The sequence below is a fragment of the Asterias rubens genome, chromosome 12 (assembly GCF_902459465.1).
Source record: "Asterias rubens chromosome 12, eAstRub1.3, whole genome shotgun sequence".
Classification (NCBI taxonomy): Eukaryota; Metazoa; Echinodermata; class Asteroidea; order Forcipulatida; family Asteriidae; genus Asterias; species Asterias rubens.
In genome coordinates, this window is record NC_047073.1 from 10,785,936 (window position 1) to 10,812,034 (window position 26,099).

Here is a 26,099-nt window from a genome sequence, read left to right on the forward strand (position 1 = left end):
AATATTTGAAAAAAATCATAACATCTGAACCATACATTGGATTTTTTCAATCTATGCATCATCTGAAAGGTCTTAATAGACTTATCACGTGCTATACAATATGCGACCCTGTTTGACCTTGACTTCCAGTTAAAGTTGGAAACTGATATATAATGTTTGAAAAATAAAAAAATCCTAAACCACATGATTTGATTTTTATCATCTATACGTCAAAAGAAAGAACTCAAAAGACATCACCAACGCTACCAAGTGTGACCTCATTTGACAGTACCTTCCGGTTCAAAACGGAAGTTGAAACTTTATATTTGAAAAAATCATAACTTCTAAACCAAATATTGGATTTTTACAACCCATCCATCATTTAAAAGGTCTTAATAAACTTATCACGCGCTACATAAAAAGTAACCCCTATTTGACCTTTTATCCGATGCAAACCGGAAGTTGGTGTTTAATTTGTAAACAAATCATAACTCCTTAACCAGTCATTGGATTGATGAGGTAAATGTTGTCACCAATTCATTCACTCACTCACCACGAACACCTTGTTTTTGTAGTAAACAAAAACTGTACATGTACCTCTAGTTATTACGATTCTTTTCTGTGTATAGTCACATAATCTCTTGCCCCATCTTTACATGTATTTATGGGTAGAACTTTAGGCAGGTCACACTCTGCTTACATAAAAAAAAAAACTCATACGATCCACGCATTTGCCGCTAGTTGTACTAGACTCGTGCACGCCGCCATGACAGCTACCGGAGGGTAACGGATGACTCAATACGTCACTAAAAATGGACTACTTTCACTTGCTGTGCGCAGGCATCGCATGGCGTAATGCTACCGTATTTGGTCATTTCGGAAAACTGAACACAGCGGAAAGTTGAAACCGCCACACCGGCACAAAACCAGTAATGGCCTAATGCAAGTTTTCTACCATTTTGCCGGATTGGTGTGCCGACACAAAACCAGAATTGGCACAGAAAAGGTTTTCTATACCATTTCGACAAAAATGGTGTGCAGCTACGAAACCAGTATTGGGTCCAGTGATGCAAACCTCAGTCCTAAACTAACATAGTCTGCCATTATAAAACCGTGGCATTGGCCTAGTGCAGGCACTTTGCAGGAAGGACACGACGCTTGACAGGAAGAAGGCCCGCACTGGCCCAGTTCTGGCTCATTATCATCAATTAACGGTACCGTGTCGATGCTGCTGGATCGACGTCGGTACATGCCAGAATTGGCCCAATGCTGTATTGTTTGGTAGGCTATAACTGGAAAAAAGGTTTGAAAATCGGTTGTGAAATTCTTTTGATATGGTCCAACTTCCGGTTGATCCTGAAGTAGATGTCAATATGGGGCCAGCATTTTTTAAGGTTAATCTTTAATGCTCAAAGAGTCCCTAAGTGAAAAAGGGTTTGAAAATTAGTTTTGTAATTCTAGAGGTATGGTCCCACTTCCGGTTGACCCTAAAGTAGAGGCCAACAAGGGGTCATAACTTTTAAGAATTAATACTTAATGCCTAAGGAGTCTGTAACTGTATACAATTTAAAAATAAATTAATGTTATTCTTGAATGATTCAACCAGTGTCGCCCTATATATTTACATTATTTACTGCTATGTACCGACTACGGGCAGCCATCCATCTTTTTAGCCAAAATTACGTTGGCCTTTAATTGGAAATAATGCCAAAGTAAATGCCTCAGAAAGCACATAACGTAGATTTTGAATTTTAAACGCAAACATTTGGAAAATGTTTGCTCACAAATGAAATTGAATGATTCTTGCGGCCTAGTGATATTGAATGATCTGATTTGACCAGTAAATGCTTAACTAGTTGAATTACTCTATTTGACTGTTGAAATTCAACGGAGCATTCATTCTCGAACTAAATTGAATGAGCCATCCAGAGTTAAAATGAATGGAGTTTGGATGAAATTGGCCGAGAAAACCTATAATAAAAATAACAAAAATCTCGACGAAAACAATACCTGTTCCGACCGTCGGAACAGCTAATAAATAAATAACACAATAAATAAATGAACGCGAAATGGACCAAAATGGGCCTTCATTTTCACCCCCGCCCCCCCCCCCCTCCCTCCGCCCTCGCATTGCAGGCGGCGGGCGGCACTTATTTTTTTCCCCGGCTTCCACCATATTGATGTAAAATACCCGCGACTAAAACAATACGAAATAACTTACTATATAGCTATGTGCATAACCAGTCTAAAACCCTTTTCACACTACAGAACCATTTCCCGGGAAGTTAACTCCCGGGAAAATCCCTGGAGTTTTTAACCCCACTGCCACCCCAGCAACCGTTCTCACTATCCCAATTAGGTAACTCCCGGGAGTACTATTTCACAGGAATAATATAATATGCACTTTCGTTTCACATCACTTACGATCAAACCCCAGGAAATACTTACGGTGTGAAAAGGGCTTTAGTAGTTTGAAAATATCGACAATTCCCCGGGAATAGATAAATAATTGTGAAAATGGCTTTATACGCGACCATACATCTATTATGTCATTAAAGGCAGTGGACACTATTGGTAACTACTCAAAATAATTATAAACATAAAACCTTTCTTGGTGACGAGTAATGGGGAGAGGTTGGTGGTATAAAACATCGTGAGAAACAGCTCCCTCTGAAGTGCCATTAGTTTTGGAGAAAGAAGTAATTTTCCACGAATTTGATTTCAAGACCTCAAGTTTAGAACTTGAGGTCTCGAAATCAACCATCTAAACGCACACAACTTCGTGTGACAAGGGTGTTTTCGTCTTTCATTATTATCTCGCAACTTTGATGACCGATTGAGCTCAAATTTTCACAGGTTTGTTATTTTATGCATATATTGAGATACACCAACTGTGAAGGCTAGTCTTTGACAATTACCAATAGTGTCCACTGCCTTTAAGGTATGTCAAATCTTTGTGTGCCGATATTAAGCGTATATTTGGGGCTATAGTTGCCTCTCGGTGAACCTGGTATGGGCATGGTCGTGGTGCGCCCTTCCGACCACCTCTTATCTCCAACAACAAAGATTTGCATACGTTCCAGTAATGAGGGGCCAGGCAGTGAAAGAATATCGGGTGACCAAACAAAATTCAAGTTACATTGCCCGTATTTTTCAACACGTCCATTTTAGGTTTTCGTTTAGGTTTTAGTTCATGTTCTGGTACAGATCTAGTAAGACGGAAATTATTTTAGCATGTAAAATTCCATTAACCAGTTATGGTATTACACCATAATCATAGCTTAACTAATAACTGGTTAGTACGTTTTTACATGCTATAGACGAAATTAGTTTTTTTTTTACTCGTTTCTTAAAAACTGCAGCACCTCAGTAAGTAAAATTTCAAGGGAAGCTTTCTACTATCATAATTTTCAAACGGTGTACGTTTGATTTCAATCTGTGGACATTGTGTTTTGTGTTGTGAAAAAATACACAGACCCTTTAAGCAATATCTGTGCTTAAACAGCTCTATGTGCACGTGTGAACGGTTCGTTTAAAACAGCCGCGCGCAAAAACTCTGTATAATGCATAGCCTATTCGAATTAAGAGATTTGAATGGAAATATAAATGTGTAACTTTAGGTCGAAAAAAATCAAAATGACTGGATAGGGACCTGACCTGCGACATCCGGATCGAAACGTGGAAATTTGTTTAAACCGGTTTCGTACAACCTTAATCTAGGCTCAGATCTGGCTGTATGATGAGAGCGCATAGTAAAATTAACTAACTTCCTATATCGATGCAGATTTGCAATTACCTCATCTGATAAAAATGTCAACAAGATTTGTTTTTAACTGAATAGTCTTTTGTAAAGTCTATAAACGTGAAGATGGTAGAACTTGCCAAATAGTTGTTGACAAAGCTTTGATGAGAAATTATCCGATTACCAAAACTAAAATCCAACCTATTCACACATCAGCCACGTGCATTTTATACCTCGACCACCGGGAATCAGAACAATGCATTGGGATACTAATAATGAACCCACACCAGGTAACGATCTGGCTAAATTCTACGAAGTTATAAAAGCTCGCGCCAGCTTTGTTAACAGGTACACGAAATTTGCAGTGAACGAGACCAGTCTCCTGACGATGACTAGAGCAAGCTAGTCGAAACGTTTAGACCAATAGGAGACTTTCCAACGCTAGGTGGCAGCAGACATACCGGGTAAATTTCCATTGTTTACGTAGTTCTGAACATGCGCATAATTCTGAGAACAATGGATTTACCCGGTAAGTCGGCTGCCCTCTATCGTCCCAGAAAGTCTCCCATTTCAAAACTGACTCCGCGGCAGTACAGTTAATTATGATCCTATAATAAGCTAAAGTAGTAGTCCAGTCTAATTTCTATACCATCCGCCCTGGTAATAGTTAAAAAGCAGGACAGTTCTTTTCAGAACTGAGAAGTCTCCCGAACCTCCGATTATCTACTCCACGGCAGTAGAATAAAGCAAGACAGTTAGTTCCCTAAGAACAACTATACCTGGCAAGTAGACACACACATGGTGTTACCGCAAACCAAATATACATTGATATCTCACCATGCAATGCCTCAAATCCTATATGAGACCAGTTGACTTCGACTCTCCCAAAATATCCAGTGTCTCGATCTAGCTAAAACATGAAGAGTGGTGCGACCGTAATTCTTCGGCCTGGTCCGTGCTCTCAGGCACAGGCTTTTTCCTGGGGAAGGTGTCCCACTGTGGAAGTGAAGAATGACTTCAACATAACAGCATATTTCGGTAAGAATAATTTGCTCTCTTTTCATTTCGTCATCATTGACAATCATTTCTATCACTTAACGGCAAGGCTCCCCATTTTATTTCTGAACTACTTCAAGTTTACTTCTCAAGATCTTAGCTAGATCCAATGAACAAATCTTGAACCAAGATATAATTTTCGGTAATAAACCAATTTGGAATTATGCCGATGAGAGAGAGGTATTAAAGATTTCGTGTATTGTAGATTGTATTGTTGTATTGTAATGTATGTACATAATGTTTTTATATAATGTTGAGTTGTACAATTAGGTTTATTTGAGCTGGCCTAACTGTCAAGTCCAAAGGCAAAAAAAGAAAAGATTTTCATAAATCAATAAAATTATCTCACTCAAAACAATCATCAGCAGTATTTCACATTCAAAAATATAGCATTTTACTCCACAGGCAGATGGTTTGAGATCCTTCGCTTCGAGAATACTAAATTCGAGGAGGGTTATAAATGTATCCAAGCCGATGATTATTCAGCAAGAGACGACGGCCTCGTTAAAGTAGTGAACTTCGCTACACACGAGAATAACTGAGTGTCGAGGTCACTCGAAGTGTACGGTTTCGCACCGAATCCTAAGGCACCAGCCAAGCTGGAAATGTATCTCGGTAAGCACTTAAGGGAATAATTTGCGAAAGAATGTGTAAGCCGCACTCATACATGACGCAACTAATAGTAGGGGGGGCCAATGTACAGATTTCGTGTCCCTTGGAAATTTCATGTTAATTTATGGCAACCATTTTAAATGCATTCTTATGAGTCCATAGAAAAATAAAAATGATGAAGCCTTTATGTCTATTGACCTTTAGTGACCTTGACCTGAGGTCAAAGTTCATGCACCATTTTCACCTAAAAATCTCCTTTTTGTAATGGTTGCCATAAATTAACATGAAATTTCCACGGGAGTACATTGGCCCCCCACTATTAAGGGTGAGGCAAATTTATCCGCAGGTTATTGGGCCTCATCAAACAATTAAGTTCTTGTGACGTCAATTTCTTGTGCGCAAGACAATGTAAACATTAATTGTGCTGAGCATGTGATCAGGTTATGTTTACAAAGTAAATACCAGAAAGTGAAGTTAAAAAAAAATTACGTCAGCTTTTGATAAATAAAAACAGGTGTTTTTTTTAGCCCTCCCTGTAGCTTGGGAAACCAACTATAAGAACTCATTAGTCCCCCCCATAAAAAACACCCTGTGTCCATTGAACTGGCGCAGATGACCCCAGATTTACTGATGTAAGACAGCTTTCTATTATATAATTCAGTTTCCCAACATGAGTTTCATTTCCGTCCTACGTTGGTCTAGTAACAGTTTGCAAAACTCGACTCTTCGCTAAAACAAACCAAAATAATGAAGAAAATGATAACCTTGCAGATTTTAAAAAGATGTAAATTGTTAACATCCAGCTTTCATTTTTAACATCCAGCTTTCGCGTCCTCCGTGATGATGACGATACATCCATACAACCAACCTGTGAAAATATTGGATAGCCAACCGTTTTGTCAAGGATTTTGTTCAAAACCGCATATAAAAAAGGGGGGGGGCCTGACCAAATTCGTGAATTAAAAAGGTAGTATTTGGATTTTGCGTCAGCTTGCCCCTTGTTCTATATGGTTTGACCGACTAATGGGCCATGACACAGGTTCGCGGGATACCATTCTTTCTGTCAGTAGAATTGTCATCCTCAAACGTTTTCTACCTTTTAAACGATTCCTTTTGGAATCGATTTAGATGACCAAAAAAATTCCCCAAATGAAAAGCACTACGACAGTTTGCCCTCCGGGTCATGCTTTCACAGATAGGGGTCAGGCCCAACGGGAACCGGGTCCGGGTCTACTCTTACTTTAGGAGTTTGGGAGTATACCGTGCTTACAGGCAACACATAATCCAAGTAAATTATTTTCAGCAAAACTCTATACATGTATTTATATTTTTCTTCCGAACAGGATCGTCGTACTTTGCTGGTTATTTATGGGTCCTCGACACCGACTACGAAAACTTCGCCATGGTACACTCCTGTGATGACTACATCTTGTTCAACTACCAGCTCAACTGGCTTTACAGCCGAACCCAGACCCTCGAGACTGGTGATGTGCAAGACGCCTTGAGAGAGTTCGAAGACGCTGGGATTTACGTGACTAGTTTTATCGAGTCTGACCAGACTGGATGTTCCGAGTTAAAAACCCAACTTTTGTCCACCCTTGTGGCCTATTTGCTTAGTGAATTGACGGAACGATCAAATGGAAATATAATTAATCTAGATCCGAAGAATAGAATGAACAAGTTTAGATGCAATTAGAAGTAATTATTATCTGCAAATTTTCAAGCCCGGTCTATACTTTTGACGACACCAATTCGCAAAAAAATAATTCGCATCAGTTAAATGCTTACAGTGAAACATTCGCAGCGAAAACAGGGCTGTACATTCGATGGCATTCGCAGGAAGTATAAACCGGGCTTTACTGTCCCTCGGTGATTCCGAACATATCAACCATGCAAAACTTCAAATATGTCCTCGTCCCTCGAGTTAAGCTATAATTATATACTGAATAAGAACAATACATTTTTCTAACTTTATGGACAACATGGCGAAATGGAGGCCTATTATAGCATTTGATTTTTTTTTTTCTTTCTGGTCAATATTTCCGTAATCGGGCCGATGTAATCCATGTACTTGCAAATAAATAGCGACAAAAAAACTCAAATGTCCAAACGTCGTTGTCCTTTATTTCGGCAAATTCACCCTGGTCGGCCCATCTCCTTGTTCCAATTAGAGAGGCAGAAATGCGGAGCAGCATTGTGTCCGATGCCCCAAAGGTAGTCTTGAAATCAAGTCGGTAATTGTTACAGGAACACGTTGCCTTGGATCGGATGAGTTGGTCTATAAAAAGCGTTTGTAACCGTTTGTTATAAAATGAATATGGTTGTCAAGATGTTTTAAAAGTAGAATACAATGATCCACACAAATTTTCCTCGAAATTGCGTGGTTTTCCATTTCCTTTGCGAACTAACACGGTCGGCCATTTCTGGGAGTCAATCCCACCAATGTCCTTACTCTATGATCCCACTAATGGCTGACCGTGTTAGTCGACGAGGTAAAAGGAAAACCGTGCAATTTCGAGGCATGTTTGTGTGGATCATTGTATTCTACTTTTACAACATCTTTCTACCCATATGCATTTTATAACAAACGGTTACAAACGCTTTTCAAGGACCAACTCGACCGATCCAAGGCAACGTGTTCCTACGCGGTGTAGCTACGGGGACGTTACACTCATCCTCGATCCCAGTATGCGTGTGAGTCGGTGGCACGCGCTACCTACGGCCCCGTTGCATGAATGTATAATCGCACTGTGACTGTTGCATGAACGGCAGAATTTGTGTTTGTAACAAATAGGCAGCGCCTAACGACTTGTCATCAAGTCTAACCCTAAGGCGATATTGGTCGCTGACAATTTCAAGCAATCGCACAACATCGGTATCACGTCTTATAGGCCTTTATAAAAAATAACAACAAACCTGTGAAAATTTAGGCTCAATCGGTCATCGGAGTCGGGAGGAAATAACAGAAAAACCATAACCCACCCTTGTTTCCGCACGCTTCGCTGTGTCATGAAATGTGTCTAAAATAAACCCGTTATTCTCGATTGATAATTGATTTAATGTTTTCTCAAAAAGTAAAGCATTTCATATTACAAGGGAAGTCTTTCACATTAACCTGTGAAACCCTGTAAGTTATTTGTAAATCTGTGAACTTTTAATTTTGGTTCTGGTCGAAAGTGTCCAATGGCTTTATGGCATTTCAATAAAATGTTGAGGTATGGCATAGGTGACATTTATATCTACCTTTATCAAATAAAATGAGACATTCTCCAAAACAACAACCAACCAATTGGACTGTTTTAAAGTACAACAGGTTAAAGACCTATTGGTAATTGTCAAACACCAGTCTTCTCACTTGGAGTATCTCAATATAATAAAATGCATAAAATAACAAACCTGTGAAATTTGAGCTCAAGTGGTTGTCGAAGTTGCGAGATAACAATGAAAGAAAATACACCTTGTCACACGGAGTTGTGTGCTTTCAGATGGTTGATTTCGAGACCTCAAATTCGCGGACAATTACTTCTTTCTCGAAAACTATGTCACTTCAGAAGGAGCCGTTTCTCACAATGTTTTATACTATCAACATCTCCCCATTACTCGTTACAAAGATATGTTTTATAATAATTATTTTTAGTAGGCCTAATTACCAATAGTGTCCACTGCCTTTAAGCCTTCTCTCGCAATGACCAACTAGGCCATTGAATGGCAAAACGGCCTACCGGCATTGTTTCTATTCCAAAGTTTAGCTTATACTTTGAATGAATGTGAATTATGACATACTTGCTTTCTCAAAAAGTAACTTTTCATGTTAAGCTGTTTAATTATTTTTTAACTGATAGAAATTGTGACCTTTCATGGAGGCATCCGAAGCAACCCAACACTAATACATCCCAGATTAGCCCTGGCGGCCTTACACTTTCGTTTTGTGCAGAGTCGTAATGTGGAGGTAAAGGTACAACACAATATCCATACAGTATTTACTTGTCAGAAGGTCACCACAATTTTTATTCAGCTTTGTGTTGAAAGACCCAGTGATGTAATTTTAGACATACATTACATACAGAGTGTGTACATGTACATGATTGTGGATAGCTGGCAGAGAGATTTGTGATGCATTGTAAAAGCCGCTGACACTCTTGTCAGTTCCCAAGTATGCAGTGACGACAACTATGAACACCATTTCGCATCATAATAAAAATGAACAACATTATTAAATGAGTTTTCTACGAAACACAGCCAATACTGACATAATCTTGGTTTGTTGTTTCGAACAGTTTCACTACTCATCCTCAGAACGAGACACCTCCAGTCGGTTGGTGGCGCTGTTGAAATTTTGGAACAACATTATTCTCCCTCCGTAATACCATGGTTATTCCTCCATGGTAATACTCAGGGTGGGGAAGGGGGGGGGGTGGCTCCCCAACTCAGGGTACCCTTGCCTCACACAAAAATGCAGCGTTATCCCTGCAGTGATCCACTAGCCAAATGCCATTTAAAACATCCGAGACCAGTCAGGATTGTCTCAAGGGGTTCTGAAAATGCGACTTGGATTTCAGGGGGAAAAAGGTGTCCTTGTGCTGTACATTCTCATCACAGTACTGTTTCTTGCTCTCGGTAAATTAAAAAAAGTACAAAAAATATATATTGGAAATTAAAACAGAGTAAGATGCCTTCAAACATGGAAAAACAGTGTATCTTTAATTTCTGCAGAAAAACAAATCTGTCACGGGAACATAAATATTTCATGACTAAGGAGCAAAAAGATCTGTCACTTTTGGCGATCTTTTGTCTTTCACCGAGGCTGTTTACTTTTTCATTAATTCCTTCTACAGTATTATTTTTGCAACTTGACCAACTACAAGTGGAGACCAAACCCGGCTTTTTTTCAGAGCCAACACTTCCTCAAAAGAGAATTATTTCATGGTTGTACCTGCAAGTTTACAATTATTTATAGTTTATTCCGCAAGTATTCTTGAATAACCCAATGTCCTCGCCAGGGAATTTGTTGTTGGTCTTTTACTTGACTAGCTGCTGTGTTTTTAAAAACGTTTTGACCCAATGTCAACTGAAGTATTTGCTTTTCTTTCACCATTTTTTAAACGGCAGTGCAGTCTGTGGCAATCCAGTCTGTTTCTCACATTAGACTTTTCAGAGCTGTGTCTGTGATCCTGTGTTGAGCAATAACAAAGTTTGTACTGCTGTAGCCACATCCGATCAGTTACTGTCCACATGTAACCAGCCACTGCCTACAGCCAGCCACTCTTTGCATATCACTAACCACTGAGTAAAGGTCACAAGGCACTTATCACAAGCTGTTGTTCACAGGCCACACACCACTGTATTTAGGCCTATGGCTACATCTACAGGCCACAAGCCACTGTTTACAGCGTCCAGAAGGTAACAGTCACCAACTCAAGATGTCAAATATCAGAGGCGTTTGGCTGTGGGTCTTTAGTCACAAGGCATTTAGTCATCCACTACTGAACACTAAAGGACTTTCAACGTGAGGGTTTTACTACTTGACACTGATGCTGATTATTTTGATTTCATCAACTGGTTTGTCGGTCTTTGGACTTGTCTTGACTTCGCTGACCTTCTGAGTGACTTCCATCCCTTTGATGACCCGGCCAAACACTGTGTGCTTGTTGTCCAACCAAGGCTAGTCAATGAGAAGATAGTAAACAACTTGTTAGGTATATTGCATAATGTTTCATTTTTTTTTTTTCTGTTGCTCGGCAACATTTTGCAAATTGATTATTCAAAATTATTTTGTCCCTAATGCCAACAGCTATGGTGTTGACCAGATATAAATTATCTGTAGATAAATCGATGAATGGCTAATATATTTGGGGTTGAATAAAGAAATATTTACTACAGCAGAATTTGAACCAACTTGAAAAGTGGCAGCTAAGGTATCACTTTCAGAGGATGCGATTTGCTCAACCCCAAATTATTTCAAATGTACCCAATTAGTTTCCCATGTAGCGTATAACTCAGAGTTTTGATTTTTTACGCTGGCACTCTTCCAGTTAACTAGTCCTATAGTTGTGGTCTCCCTACCTTGACAATATCTTTGTTAATAAGGGAATAAAAGGGTAACAACGTGTTCTTAAACGGCCGTTTAAAACCGGCAGGGTCATTGCCGTGTGATAAATAGCCTGGCACCAACCCTGAAAGGTTTTAAACGGAAGTTTAAGAACGAGTCACTACTCTTTGATTCCACTTCATCAATTATAGACACTTTGACAATTGAAAAACCGGGGTTTGAAATGTTTTTATTTAAAACTTTGTAAAGAAACTGTTTGATGCGCGTGGAATGTGTGAACGCGCGCGCTTAGTTTACGCGCTGTTACTAATAGCTATATATTGCGCTCTGCGTGATAATATTGGCATACGTTAGCTTGCGCGCCCGACACATGGAAGCCAGCCGGTTATAAACACCTCCAGCTGGTCATTATCAACCGTTTAAACACCCCCAGCCAAGGCGCTCTCCACCAATAGGAGTAGTGATACTGTCTGGGGTATTTATGAATTGTTATTAATGAAGGAACTATGTTTACTTACACATGGTACGACTGTGATAAAGAACTGTGATCCGTTTGTACCAGGCCCTGCATTTGCCATGCTGAGGGTGTACGGCAGGTTGTGTTTTAACCTGGGGTGAAACTCGTCTTCAAATTCACCTCCCCAGATGGACTCTCCACCGGTTCCATTCCCTAGAAAATCATGATTATATATTAATTAAGATTCGCTGACAAGAAAAACCTGCTCTTGTTTACATGGAAAGTAAATCAAATTATTGTTACTCTCATACAACTTTTTACTTTAATTTTCTTTTCATTTTTTATAATGAGAGAAGGCCATCAACCCAAATACACTGTCACCACATTGCCACCTACTCCTTGAGCTGAAACAGTGTTACCTCTTCACAGTTCATAAGGTTGTAGGCATGGGTATCATCCACTAGGAGCCTGGTTGGTAGAGCAAAATGCACTACCTTCCAAACTTTTCACAAAGCAATTATGGTCAAGGGCCTCGCTTAAGGGCACAAGTGTCATGACAGATAATCAATTTATTGATTTGTCATTGTAAATATTCTTTAGTATTTCTTATTTATTTATAATTTATTTATCTATCAACTTTTTTAAATTTTCACGTTATACTTGGAAGGATGCATTTGAGATTGGTTTTTCTTCAAAATACTTACCTAGTGGATCTCCCATCTGGACCATAAATCCTTTGATGACTCGATGAATCAGGTGACCATTGTAGTAGCCATTTCGACTATGCACACAGAAATTTTCAACCGTCTTTGGACACCTGTTTGATCAAAACATTACATGAGATTAAAGCAATTGCACAACATCGGTAAAAAGTATTGTCCAAAGGCCAACACTTTGTGTATCACAACTTATATATAAAATAACAAACCTGTGAAAATTAAGACTCAATCGGTCATCGGAGTCGGGAAAAAAATAACGGGGAAAACCCACCCATGTTTCGCACGTTTTGCCATGTCATGACATGTGTATAAAATAAATCCGTTATTCTCGATATCGAGAATTGGTAATTGTTACAATGTTTTCTCAAAAAGTAAAGCATTTCATGGAATAATATTTCAAGGGAAGTCTTTCACCATTACCTTCTGTAAACCCTTTAAGTTATTTGTAAATCTGTGAACTTTTATTTTTTGTTCTGTTCAGAAAGTGTCCAATGGCTGTAAGGACAGAGCAAATAATATGTCTAGTTGTACACCGAACGTATTCGTGTGCACTTTTCCACTGTTTATCATCAAATATGGCAGTCAATGATGCTCTGTGCAATCCATCTATTCGTGTAAAGCCTAGCTGATTCGAGGCATGATATTTAATCCTTGAATTCATGCTCATACAGTAGGATTTTTGTTTACTGAGAACACGGGTTGACGTACATGAACACATGGTGTAGGTTTGGATGGTTTCTGGTTATTTAACAACAATTTCCAATTTTCCCTGAGTGCAAACAATATAAATCTTTAAATGTCAGGCTGTGTCTGTATGGGCAGCTACGGCTAGGGCTAGATTTCCATGTCATCGTGTGTTGAAGTATAGTCCGTCCTTAGCAACACAGTTGAAACCATAACTGTAGCTGCCAAGAGATGAGGGTGACTACTTGGTCGGATATTCTGACATGGCAACTGTCTCTTGCCTGAGGAATTCAAACTTAAGCAATCACTTGTGACTATAAGCATTATACAAATCTAAATTTGTAAAAGGGCTTACTGCTCACAAGTTAAACAAATAAAACTGAAGGGTGTAATTAAAAATGCTTTGCTGACTTATAGCTTCCACAACAACTGAAGGTTAAAACTTTATGCAAGATTTTGTCTGGAGCTTTGAGAAGGAACGAAGAAGTTATGATGGAAGTGATTTTGACTAATTCAAAGTGAAAGTTAAGCTTCAAATTGACTTTGAAAACTAACCCACAACGAGTCAGCTGTGTATTTATCTGACCTGCTTATTATTTTGGGTGATTTTATTTTAGTAAACTGGTAAAATAAATGGTTTTGCAAAGGGAGGTCGCTCACTTTGGACCAACTGCTATACCACCCAAGAAAACAAGATTGTCCAGCATGACTATTGATTGCACACAGTTCGGTTTGATATGCAAAAGGGCCGACCTACTTGTTTATGTGGTGTATGGTTTACTATATTTTCAGGTTATTTAATCACTATTTTTCTGATTTTTCAAAGGGCAACAAAATCGGAAATCAGACTAAAGTAGGAATAAATCATACCTGCATGTAACAGTGGTACAAAGGGGGTCAATACATAAAATAATGGACTTACTCTGTAGGAAATAACTGCACTGTGATATCTCCCATCGATGTGTGTATGCAGGCCTGGTTGGATAACTTCTGAGAAACTGAACCCTGCCGAGACAAAAAAAAACAATCATGAGAAACCGTTAAAAAGAATAAAATATTTTTTGTTTTTACCCTACACCGACGTGTGATAAGCACTATTATGTAATTGGTGCTTCAAGTCCTGCGGGACGAAAAAAAGCCTAAAAACTAAAGAGGCATCGTACTTGTGTGAGATTTTATTAAAAAAATTGCGCCGAAAATCCAGAGCGAATACGTCCACATAGAAAAACAATCCCTTATAGGAATACACAACCTGAGAAGCGTTACGCACTCAGATTCAAATTTTGGAGCATAAAAACTGAATCTTTTTAGATAACTTATTACTTCAAACTGAAGTATTTCTCAAAATGGTTTACACTTTCGATAGCTGCTCTAGGCTCCTAACAAAACGTTTTTATTGCCATATAATTTTCAGAGCGACTACAAAACAGACACTTTCCCTTTAAGATGAAGGTTCTTTCCCTTTAAGATGAAGGTTATTGAAGAATTATAAATTAAAGTCATTTGTCATACCTGTGTTGCAGCCATCTGTTCCTCTTTGGACGGCTTTTCATTGAAAACGTCACGCTCGGCATCAGCACTGAAAGAAATGTATTCAGAAAATGTTCTTTATTTAAAAAAAAAAATTAATGTAAAAATCTTTGAAGCTATTTAACAAAAAAAAAGAGGCATGAGACTACTTGACTATTAACAGATTATTTAGGCTGTAGAGTAAGATTTTGGCATTATCTGAAAGTTCTGCACAAGTTCAGTGTGCAAGCAGAAAGAAACAACTAATTTTGATCAATTTGGTAGATGGTGACATCTTGTAGGAGTTATTTAGCATTCTCCCTTAACAGATCTGCTGGTCCATTATAATAATCTAAGCATTTATATAGCGTTCTTACACAAAAAAAGGTACCACAGCGCTTCACAACAATAATTACAAGCAATACAAAATTAACCACACAAAGCACTGAGATATAAATAGCCTAAGAAGTGAAATAAGTATGGAAAAGGTGTGTTTTGAGTGATATTTTGAAATCGGAAAGTGAATTAGCATGACATTATTTGATAATGAAGAGTGTTCCAATGCCAGTTAAAACAACCGAGGACCAGTCAAAATTCTCCCCGAGTGGTCCAAATGTCTAGTTCAGTGTTGACAAGCATCCCTGTTCAACATCAAATATAGACGTGTGAAAAAAAACGGGTGAACTAGTGAAATGACAAGCTAACTGTTTCTTGCTGGGTAGTCACCAACAAATCTAAGGAAAACCCCCCGGGATAATTAAAAACAGTATACCTTTTTGCATCATCTGGTTCATGCATCGTGAACAAGTAAAATCTGTTTTTCTTGAAGGCAGAGCAGACAAGTGTGGGGTCGGAGGTCATTTTCATTAGAGCTGGGTTTTCTGATGCCTGCATTTCAACAGAGAGGGCAGCCTTGCTTGGTTTCTTACATCCCTGGTACAGAGCAAGTTGCATGAAGCGAATGTTCTCAGGCTGTTTGGGAAAAAAAGTAGAGATGGGGTTGGGTGAATTTTTAAAGGTGTGTTATCAGGATTACTTGTTAAAGACATTGGACAGTATTGGTAATTGTCTAAGACCAGTCTTCTCACTTTGTGTATCTCAACATATGCATAAAATAACAAACCTGTGAAAATTTGAGTTCAATCGGTCATTGAAGTTGCGAGATAATGATGAAAGAAAAAACACCCTTGTCACACGAAGTTGTGTGCTTTCACATGCTTGATTTCGAGACCTCAAATGTGAGGTCTCGAAATCAAATTCATTGAAAATTACTTCTTTCTCGAAAACTACGTCACTTCAGAGGGAGCCATTTCTCACAATGTTTTATACCATCAACCTCTCCCCATTACTCATTACAAAGTAAGGTTTTGTGCTAATAATTATTTTGAGTAATTACCAATAGTGTCCACTGCCTTTATTCATGATGATTTTATTACTATTCATTCTTCCAAAATAGCTCTCTATGTTAACTGAATGCAAATTTGTAAACTTTATTTCTTGTTTTGATTTTCAGCAACCCTGATTGCCAAAAAAGGATGACGAATCTCATGCGACCGTGAACTGCTGAATTTTAGGTAAGTTTGTTTTCCTGATTATTTTCAGGGAAGGACTGACATTGACATCCCTTTGATACTCACCTTTCCTAAGATTCTTGAGCATTTATTTGTGTGTAGATTTAGCACTTTGATCCCAAGCATTGTAGCATACAGAACAAAGTTACCACTTTCATCAAACACTGAAACACAAAACAATTTTTAAAGCATTTACTAAGGAAAAATACCTTTTGGAAAACCTTTCATGAAGCCATGACTGAATCAACATCATAAGCTCTTCTTTTTTCAAAAATTTAAAGATAGCAAAATCTTATCAGAGAAATAAGGGTTAAAATTATGTAAAAAGTGGTATGCTCCCTTAAAGGAACATTACAGGATTGGTTTTTGGCGACAAAACAGTTGCTGGCAGTGTAAGCATTTTATGTAATCCACCATATACATAAACTGACAAACCTGTAGAAGGTTGAGATCGATCGGCCATCTGGGTCACGAGAGAATAGTGAAAAACCTAATACAAATTTTGCATTGAATCCATGCCAAAATATAAATTAATAAAATGCTCACTGAGGGTTAAACTCCAACCGCGAAGTTAGATTATTTATTTCTCATCAAATATGAAATTTCTGACAGAAATATTTCAAGTGGTGTTTTCTACTATCATCATCATTAGACCGTGTAAGTTTTATGTAAATCTGTGATCTTCATGATTTTTGTTTCTTACCAATTCTGTAACTTTCTTTTAATTGAACCAACCATATACAAGTAGAAAATGTAAGCAGTATAGCAACACTAACATAAAACTTCACTAAGAATGTAAATTTGAAATTCATTTCTTGAATTTCAAAAAGGTTGACAATAATTTACAAAGTTTTTAGCATATCCTTTATTTGAACCAATCATTCACCAGTAGAAAATGTAAACAATCAACATTGAATCAAAATTTACATAACACTTAGAAGGTCAATTTGAAAGTCAAGATATCTCTAGAATTTCGCACGGAGCACACTTACCTATGTTTGGATGTGAGAAAGCATCTGATTTCTGCAAGTCCCTCTCCGCGGCCATCCGTCGTCCAAACTCCATGTCAGGTAGCTGCTGTCTCATCTGCTGCAGCTCACTAAACGTCTGCAGCGACTCGTCAAAAACTCGCGTGAGTTTCCCCGTTAAAAATTTGAAGACTCTCACCTGAAACATAAATCATAAAGTTAATCTTTGATTGTCGTTGAAAAAGTCTTTGGAGCGCCACGGCAGCTCAGGGCTGTATACTTCCACGGAGCTGAGAAAGATTACAAGAATGTTATTGGCCCAATGACCATGCCACTAATATAAAGCGCATTAATACAGTCGTAGAGTAAAATGCACCTTACAATGTATAAGCACTAGTTACTAATGTTGTTAAGCAAATTGCCGTTACAAAATAGGTGATCATAAAAGGACATTAGGTAATTTTTTAAAACCACGGTTTACAAAGATTCTAGTGCATGTGAAACGTTTATAAAACAGGCAGATCATGTCATGACTAATATTGTATATCATAAATCTTGTTATTGAGTGACTTTTGTGACTCAATAGGAAAAGAGTTTGTTCTAGTAAATCTCAACGAATCAAGTCCCTAAAATCATTTAGAAAATGTATTCCTGATTACTTTCATGAGCAATTAAACTGAACATTATTAGGCGATTTCAATATTTGGGTTTCTGTTACCTTTCTGTCTTTAGCCAGAGCAGCAAACACTTTACCACTGGGTGAAAATGCCAGGCCCATGGGAACTGTCTTACACTGTCAAAACAAAAGAAGAAAAAAAAAACATTTAGACGACTGCTAAGTAAAAGGATTTCACTCGTTTCCTCTGGTGGTTTATGGAGATCAAAATCTATTGGAATTAACCGTAATAGTTAGCCCTCCTACTCTCAGTAAAGTTTACCAAAAGGGTTAAATTTACCTTTTTTCAACAATTACAAAGAGCAAGGCCTGTAGTAAGATGCATTCACTACTTAATATCATATGTTCAGCTTGAATAGTGCCGTTTCAATCAAAACCATTTGGCTGATACTGAACGGTTAGACAGTAGGATGGCATAAATCATTACGAGGTGAATTTTAAATAATTTTTAGGTTGAGTAAATACTATAAAGTTAACATTTATTGGCCTGAACTGAATGCAAAACTAAGACGTAACAGCCTTGCAAGTATGCATGTTATATCTTTACCTTAACAAATTATAACTATCTGATGTAAGTAACCCCCCCCCCTTTTTTTCCACAGGTCCCTCATACATGTACCTATTTTTAAAACCACATACCTTTGATCTTGCTATTCTTATTAATTGACCATTGTTAAGTGCATCATGATGCAACTTGCTCTCTAATCCTACCCTTTCATATTTCCCTGCATTGTTGTTGAACAATACATTTACCACTTTTATGGTCCAGTAACCCATCCTTTCATACTAGACATCCTTTGTCCTCCCCACTTCACTCCTATTGGTTCATAGCCACCAATATTGTTTCTGAAATAGAAACTTTCATTGGCTGTTATTTTCCCGCTTCTTTCGGGATCCTTCCCTTAATCCCTTTCCCCTCCCTTTTTTCTATAAATAGATATGTATTTGTTTGTACTTGTTTTATGCCTCTGAAGAAGGTCCGGTTTGGATCGAAAGCTAAGGCCACCTACCCTATTCATTATTTACCTTTACAAACTCATATAAATCTGTATCCGTTTTGTACTTGAAGGAAACTTGCACTGGGAACTTGTACTCTTTCTTTGGTCCAGTCCAGTATTCCACCATTCCTTGCTTGTCTACCGATACCATCACTTCATAAACTGGATTATACTAGGGAAAGAAAAATCATTTCAAAACATTGGAATCAGGGCCCAATTTTATAGAGCTGCTAAGCACACAAATTTGTATAGCATAGAATTTCTTCCTTGATAAAAACAGGATTGCCAACCAAATTTCCATTTGTTGCATAATTTCTTGTTACTGGTATTAAGTTGTTGTTTGCTTATCTTGAAACTCACATGGAAATTTGGTTGGTAATCCTGTTTTTATCAAGGAAGAAGTTCTGTGCTAAGCAAATTTTTGTGCTTGGCAGCTCTATGAAATTGGGCCCAGGTTGGCTCAGTGGTTTCTTTCACTGCCTTTCACTTATGCGACCCGACCCCTGTTCGAATCCCACCTCGGACCAGAGCCTTGCATGTGGAGTGGGTTTTCAGTCCCTACCTGTTAGCGAGGGATTTTCCCATCGGGGTTTTCCCCAAACATCTAAAACTAAGCATTTCTTCTTGTAACCCATTCACCCTGTTTTTGGCGTTAATTGTGCTGTTGGATTTGTAATCAAAATAAAATAAGTAAGTAAAGATTGGGTGGCAGAAAAGCAAAGGTACTCAATATTGTCCGGTTGGCTTTGTGGTATCTTGCCCTGCCTTTCATCTCTATTGACCCCAGTTCGAATCCCACCTTGGTGACTTGAATTAAGTTGTTATTGTCCTACTAATATGACGGTTCTTTCAATATGGGTATTCCCACTAACATCTACAACTGAACATTTCTTCATCATCTTCGCTAAACAGTTACATGTATCTTCAGCCCTACGGGTTACAGACCTCCATTTTTGTTTTCTTCTTTGTTCCATTATCAGATAGATTAAAAAAACAAAACAAAAGTTAAACCTCAGTCTTGACTAAGGCCGTGACTGAAATAGTGGCTACAGCTAGATTTCCGCATCATCATACTTTGAAGTATAGGATGTCCTTAACAACACACTTAGCAACAGCCGTAGCCTTAGCCGTAGCCACCAATCCGGATACGGACTACCCCTGACATTCTTACCTTCATGAGAATAACTGGACAGCTGTGTAAGGAGCTGAGAGTGTGAATGGCAATATTACTTGACCGTCCATCGTAAATGTGGATGTTGCCTGATGTCTTCTCAGAACTGTACACATCGAATTAAAACAAAACACAAATTAATAAATGTTAGTACATATTTGTAACAGCACATTTTGTTGTGTTCGTCTGCGGTTTATAAGAATACACACAAATCTGATTAAACCTATTGCATAGGGTTTATTGTATACACATTCAAGCTGAGGCTGGAACAGCAATAGTCAGGCTCTTTATTGATACATAATAAGAAACATTACATTTGGATATTCGGAGTTTTATAATGACTAGATACTTATAGGAACAAATGGCCCCCTTACCACGCTAAAGCACTTGATGATTGGGAGTTTTATAACGACGAGTTGGAGTGACACTGCTCTAGAATTGCAAAGGTCGTGGGTTTGAATCCCAACCGAGTAATATGCCTGTGATTTTTTTCACAGAACTCGGTCAAGTACTGAGTATACAGTGTTAACACACATCGGTGGTTATGGGTAAAAACCAAAATTATTATTCTTTATCCCCGGTGCAAATTTAACATCTATTAAGACTAGATACTTAGAGGAACAAATGGTCTCCTTACCAAGCTAAAGCACTGATAGCATCACCGGAACGAAACACCCACTCACAGCAGCCCGGTTCATAGTCAATCTTCATCATGTTAATCATATCTGCAAAACAAGAAACCACAAATGTCTTGAGCAATGGCAGGGATGAGATTCTGAAAAAAATAAAAACTTTGACGACCGATTGAGTTCAAATTTTCACAGGTTTGTTATTTTGTGCATATGTTGAGATTCACCAAGAGAGAAGACTGGTCTTTGACAATAACCAGAGGTGTCCAGTGTCTTTAAATTACACTAAATTCCCTCATAAAGATGACCTTCACTCAATGAAAAGAACAAGAACAAAAAGTATGAAGCATTCAGTCATTCATTCAAATCTATATTTATTTCCATACTTCATAAAAACAGTGTACAATTTTTGTTTTAAGCGTGTCTTGGTGACCTCAAACCCAACAATTTTTATACTTAAATTCTAACTTTAAGAAACTCAATAGCACAACCAAAGTTAACCCACATTGGTTTGCTCAAAGGCAAGCATCCGTATTTTACTCACCAAAATTGACAACATCAAATATCTTTATTGCTTTGTCGTCGGCAACAGTAGCAAGTAACGATCCATCAACACTCACTGATATACACTCTATTCTACCTATATTTGAAAAACAGATAACAAAAACAACAATTTTACGGCAATTTATTTAACAGCTAAACAAAATAAGTTAACAATACTTTTTTAAATGGTGTGTATGATTTGCACCTTTACTTTCTGACATTTAACCATTGCTTCGTCCTTCGGATGGAATGTAAAGCTGTTGGTCCCATGTGTTGTGTAACACATGTAAAAGAACCCAGTGCACTCATCGAAAAGAGAAGGGTTTCGCCCCGGTGCTCCTGGCTGTGGCTGCTGTATGCGCAGTAGCACCTTGTAAACCCTTGTTAGGTGGTACAATTAATTAGGTCTCATCAGAATTCATCACTGCAATAACCTACCTTTCTGGAAGTTTGTATATACTCAGCGCCTTGAGTACCTTGTTTGGTAGATACGTGCACTGTATACCACTACAATAGTATTATTATTATGATTATTATTATAACTTACCAAGATGTGCCCTGAAGTGCTTGACAAACTCGATACCTTGATCCTGCTTCTTCCAGAATTTAACATGTCCGTCACAACTTGCCGTTATAATGTAATCTGTCCTGTAACAATTAACAAATAAAAGGTTTGAGTGTGACCAAACGAAAAAGTTACATCCCCTTCAGATGATTCCTCTGCTGCCACTTCTAAGCTTGGGCGATATCGATTTATTTTAATCACGATAAATCGCCGACAATATATCGCGATATTCGACTTTATCACAATTAATTAAGTTTGACATCATGAGTCTTCAAACTCCGAGTGAAAGTTGTAGAAGAGACAGTCATAGCATAAGAGAGGTGTTCTAATGACCTATTCTTCTGGTTTTACTCTAAACCTATGGGGTGCAAGATGTCTCAGCTAGGAAATACATCGCGATATTGCGATACTTAATCAATAACGCGATATATCGATAGATCGATTAAAACCAAATTGATCCAATATCGAAATCGTTTCCAAATTGGTATCGCGATATTTGATAAAAAGGTATCGCCCAAGCTTAGCCACTTCCAATGTTTTATCTCTTCTTATTTATTTACTCTTGTCGTCTTCAGTTAGCCTGGTATTACAGTCTTTGTATATTGTAATGTCATCTTTCGTTTGGTCCGTCTTCCTCTTCCCTGTTTATTTGTTTGTTTGTTTGTTTGTTTGTTTGTCTGTATAAAGGTTGTTGTCTACAAGCCTCGGCTTCATCTTATAGCCTCATGCTCTTGCTCCTCTCTTGTACCTAGTTTTATGCGCTTTTGATTTTGTTACTTTTCTATGTACTGTTTAATTCTTATATTGTTTATTTTTTCCCAACAAGGGTATGGAACAAGCATATTATTGAACTGCATTGAAATGTATTGTAAACTTGGCTGTGATCCCTCGCTAAAACGGCAGCTAACGGTTGTATGGCTCCTGCAGCTGATTTCACAAAAATTTACGCAACTGTGAAGTCCAACTGAGCAACGTTTGTGGAGCAACTTGCGCCTTAAACGTTACTGCAAGTGGACTAAGGCAAGTTTCGTGCAATCAGCTGTTGGCTGGCACCCCTGAACGAATATATTGACAAAATAAGGAGACCGCCACCGTAGTGGTAAAAAGCTCAGGTGGTCTAGCTCCAGCTACTTTATCTGGATAATTGTTCATTGTTACCCTCCAGTCATGCCAGTTTATGACAACTTGGAGGATCCAGGGTTACGATTATCCCAACGTATCTGGGTTAGCTTGATGGATGAAGAACAAACAACCGTAAAGGTGAACTTACTTACTGACCGCTACATGTGTAACAGTGTCCCTATGCATGTAGCTTTTCTCATACAGTTCGGCTGATGGAAGATTACTCAAGTAAATGTCTTCAAACTCAAGATCTGAAACATATTAAATGAAATAACAAAAATGAAATAACAAAAACTGAACACATTACTTTTATTACATAAATATCAATTAATTGAAATTGACATTTGAAATGTATCTTTAGTTTCTACTTGACTTCTTTGAATGTTTCAAGAATCAAGAATGTTTCAAGAATGTTTCAAGAATGTTTCAAGAATGAATCAAGACATGTTCAATCACCTGTTAAAGTTTACTCAGGCTTAACTTTTAGTGTAGAACCCTTTAAAGCTGAACAAATTCCTAAGAGTAAAACCATGCAATCATTCTTAACTTTCAATAGTACAGTTTAATCTAGTTGCGATAACGTAACCCTCCTCTGCTGTCAGGAGGAGGGTTACATTATCGCCACTAAGTTAAATCATATAGGCCCGAGGTGGATTGCCACTATTTAATATTGTAGGGCTACTCCTAGAACTATGAGATTGGTTTCGTTATCGTTGAGACGATACCAGTTCTAGGGGGCTAGCTCAACGCTAACAACAGAATAGTAAGTAGAACTACAGGGCCACTCCAGGGTTATAGGGTTAGGGTTAGGGTTAAGGTTAGGGATAGGGTTAGGGTTAAGGTTAGGGATAGGGTTAGGGTTATGCCATTAGGGTTAGGGCTGTCGCCGAGTGTGGCCCTGTATTCTATAGTTACTCCTGTATAGACCAACCAGTTTTTAAACCTACTTGGATTTTACAGGGGCATTCTCAATAAAGCTGAAAACAGCTTTCAGACATAATTTGGAAATTGCATTATTTTTTTTTAGATAGATATATGGAGAAAGGGATTTGGGAGGCCGACCTCAGAAGCAGACTTCCAGTCTCAGGCATGGCAGCTGTGGCAATCTGCATCAACTCGCATTGGTTGGGCGGTTCTCTACGTCCCCATGATTGCTACAGAGCATGAGGATGATGATTCTGCAATAAATGTTTGCTCCATCAAACTCCCGAATCGGGAGTTTGATGAGCAAACATTTGTTGCTCACCTGTTCAATGTTTCCTGTTTATCATATTATTTAGTTACTTAGGGTAGTCCCCACGAGTTTCCTAAGATCGACCCTGAATGGGAAATTTAACCTAATGAAGTAGGGAAATATTTAAAAACTTTCTTACTAATCTTATTGACTACCGTACATAATATTATAATCAGTAGAGTATCAGTAAAATTAATTCGGTCATGGCGGTTTCGGGCCAGACTAATCCATTTTGGCAATAACCGTTTCAAGTGGATATTGAAGAGGGGTCAGGGTACCGCGCTTGACTGATGTGTTTTTCGTTCGGACGTTTGTTTCTGTCTTTACTTACATTTCCTTTTCTTGGATTTAACTGCTTCAGCTGGCATTGGCCCTATCCATTCTTCTTCTTCCCCTTCGTCTTCCTCAATTTGACGTTTTCCTCCTGAAACTTCCTTTGCTTTTGGCGATTCCATCTTGTGCCGAAATTACTGTTTGGATTCCCACTGCATGTATTTTTGTCATCCTCGTTCTCATGGGTGCTGTGCCGTCCCCTGCATTGATGTGCTCCCCGAGGTCATGAAGTCGAGGTTGTTCTTGTGCCCGATCTAGAATGTTTGCCCCTGTCAAACTGAATACCCGATTCAGAATAGATCCCGTTTAGTTGTTTCAGCATTCAGCTTTGTTTTGAAGTTCTGTTTGTTCGCTCTCTTTTCTATTAAGTATTAAAAACTGTGCATTTGTTCATGTGTTTGTGTATTAGAGAAATATCAAAATTATTGGGTAGAAAGAGCGCAAATAATTCTTGACAATAGCTTGGTGTGAAGTAGGCCCATGTCACTAGATAAACATTATTGGGCAGACTATTAGTATTCACATTTCAATGTTCACATATTTTTCTTGTTGATCGTAGACATTGTTTGACAATGACACAATTTACTACCAAAGTGGTTCTGTTTCAGGCAGAACTGTGTTGGCATTTCCACTTAAATTAGCCTCAGTCTTTACCTCTGCTCCATGCAGAGGGGACACCAGGTGGTTCTGAAACGCGGCGGTGAATACAACATTTCATGTAGGCCTAGGCCTATGCAATCACTCTCAGAAATAAAGCAGAAACACTACTAGGCTACATAGGGTTTTTTAAAAGTTTTTATTGCAAAACATTACTTCTACATTATTTCTAATAGGTCTATATAATAAAACGTTGATGCAAAAAATATCTTCTCAACATTATAAAGTGATAAATATACCTTTGTTTAAAAAAATAAACCAAACAAAAATACTTTAACAAACGCAGCGAAGATGAAGCAGAACTTCAATTAAATGCCGATAGGCCTAGCTACCTCTCCTTTACCTACATCCACTAGTCCATCGGAGTATGATCGCGAGACGAAGGAGCTTTACCGTGTATCTTATCAAGCTAAAGGCACATGATACGACGTACCTTTGGTAATTGTCAAAGACCAGTATTCCTCGATCACTTAGATAAGATAAATACGTTTATTCAATGTTGCAAATATGTATAATACAGAGTACTGAAGTATTTTAACACTTGAGCGAGAAATAACATATCTCTCAAAAACTATGTTACACCAATTAAAGGAAGCCGTTTCTCACAATGTTTTACACTACCAAAAGCTCTCCCATTGCTCGTTACAAAATAAGATTTTATGCTTACAATTATTTTGAGTAATTACCAATTAAGTGTCAATCAAGTAGTTGAAAGTTCATCGGCCTCCATAGTAGTTTATTTTACCAGATTGCCACCGGAGTTGATAGCGAGTGACCATGTTAAGAATAAAAACCATATCTTTCATTACAAGTATTTTTTTAAAT

General features: G+C 38.1%; 1 protein-coding gene across 1 annotated transcript; it reads right to left on the minus strand.

Annotated features, from left to right (window-relative positions):
• Positions 1 to 9,005: 9,005 nt before the first annotated feature.
• Positions 9,006 to 24,794, minus strand: LOC117297437 (peptidylprolyl isomerase domain and WD repeat-containing protein 1-like). Its single transcript, XM_033780473.1, has 16 exons — positions 24,616 to 24,794; positions 23,199 to 23,301; positions 21,911 to 22,011; positions 21,365 to 21,460; positions 20,829 to 20,916; positions 20,192 to 20,297; positions 19,049 to 19,192; positions 18,065 to 18,139; positions 17,371 to 17,545; positions 16,445 to 16,542; positions 15,580 to 15,779; positions 14,811 to 14,877; positions 14,221 to 14,303; positions 12,600 to 12,712; positions 11,957 to 12,108; positions 9,006 to 11,051 (listed from the first exon to the last, which is right to left on the minus strand). The coding sequence occupies exons 1-16, from the start codon at positions 24,737 to 24,739 to the stop codon at positions 10,908 to 10,910; spliced, it is 1,869 nt and encodes a 622-aa protein (XP_033636364.1). The 5' UTR covers positions 24,740 to 24,794; the 3' UTR covers positions 9,006 to 10,907.
• Between the last annotated feature and the right edge of the window lie 1,305 nt (positions 24,795 to 26,099).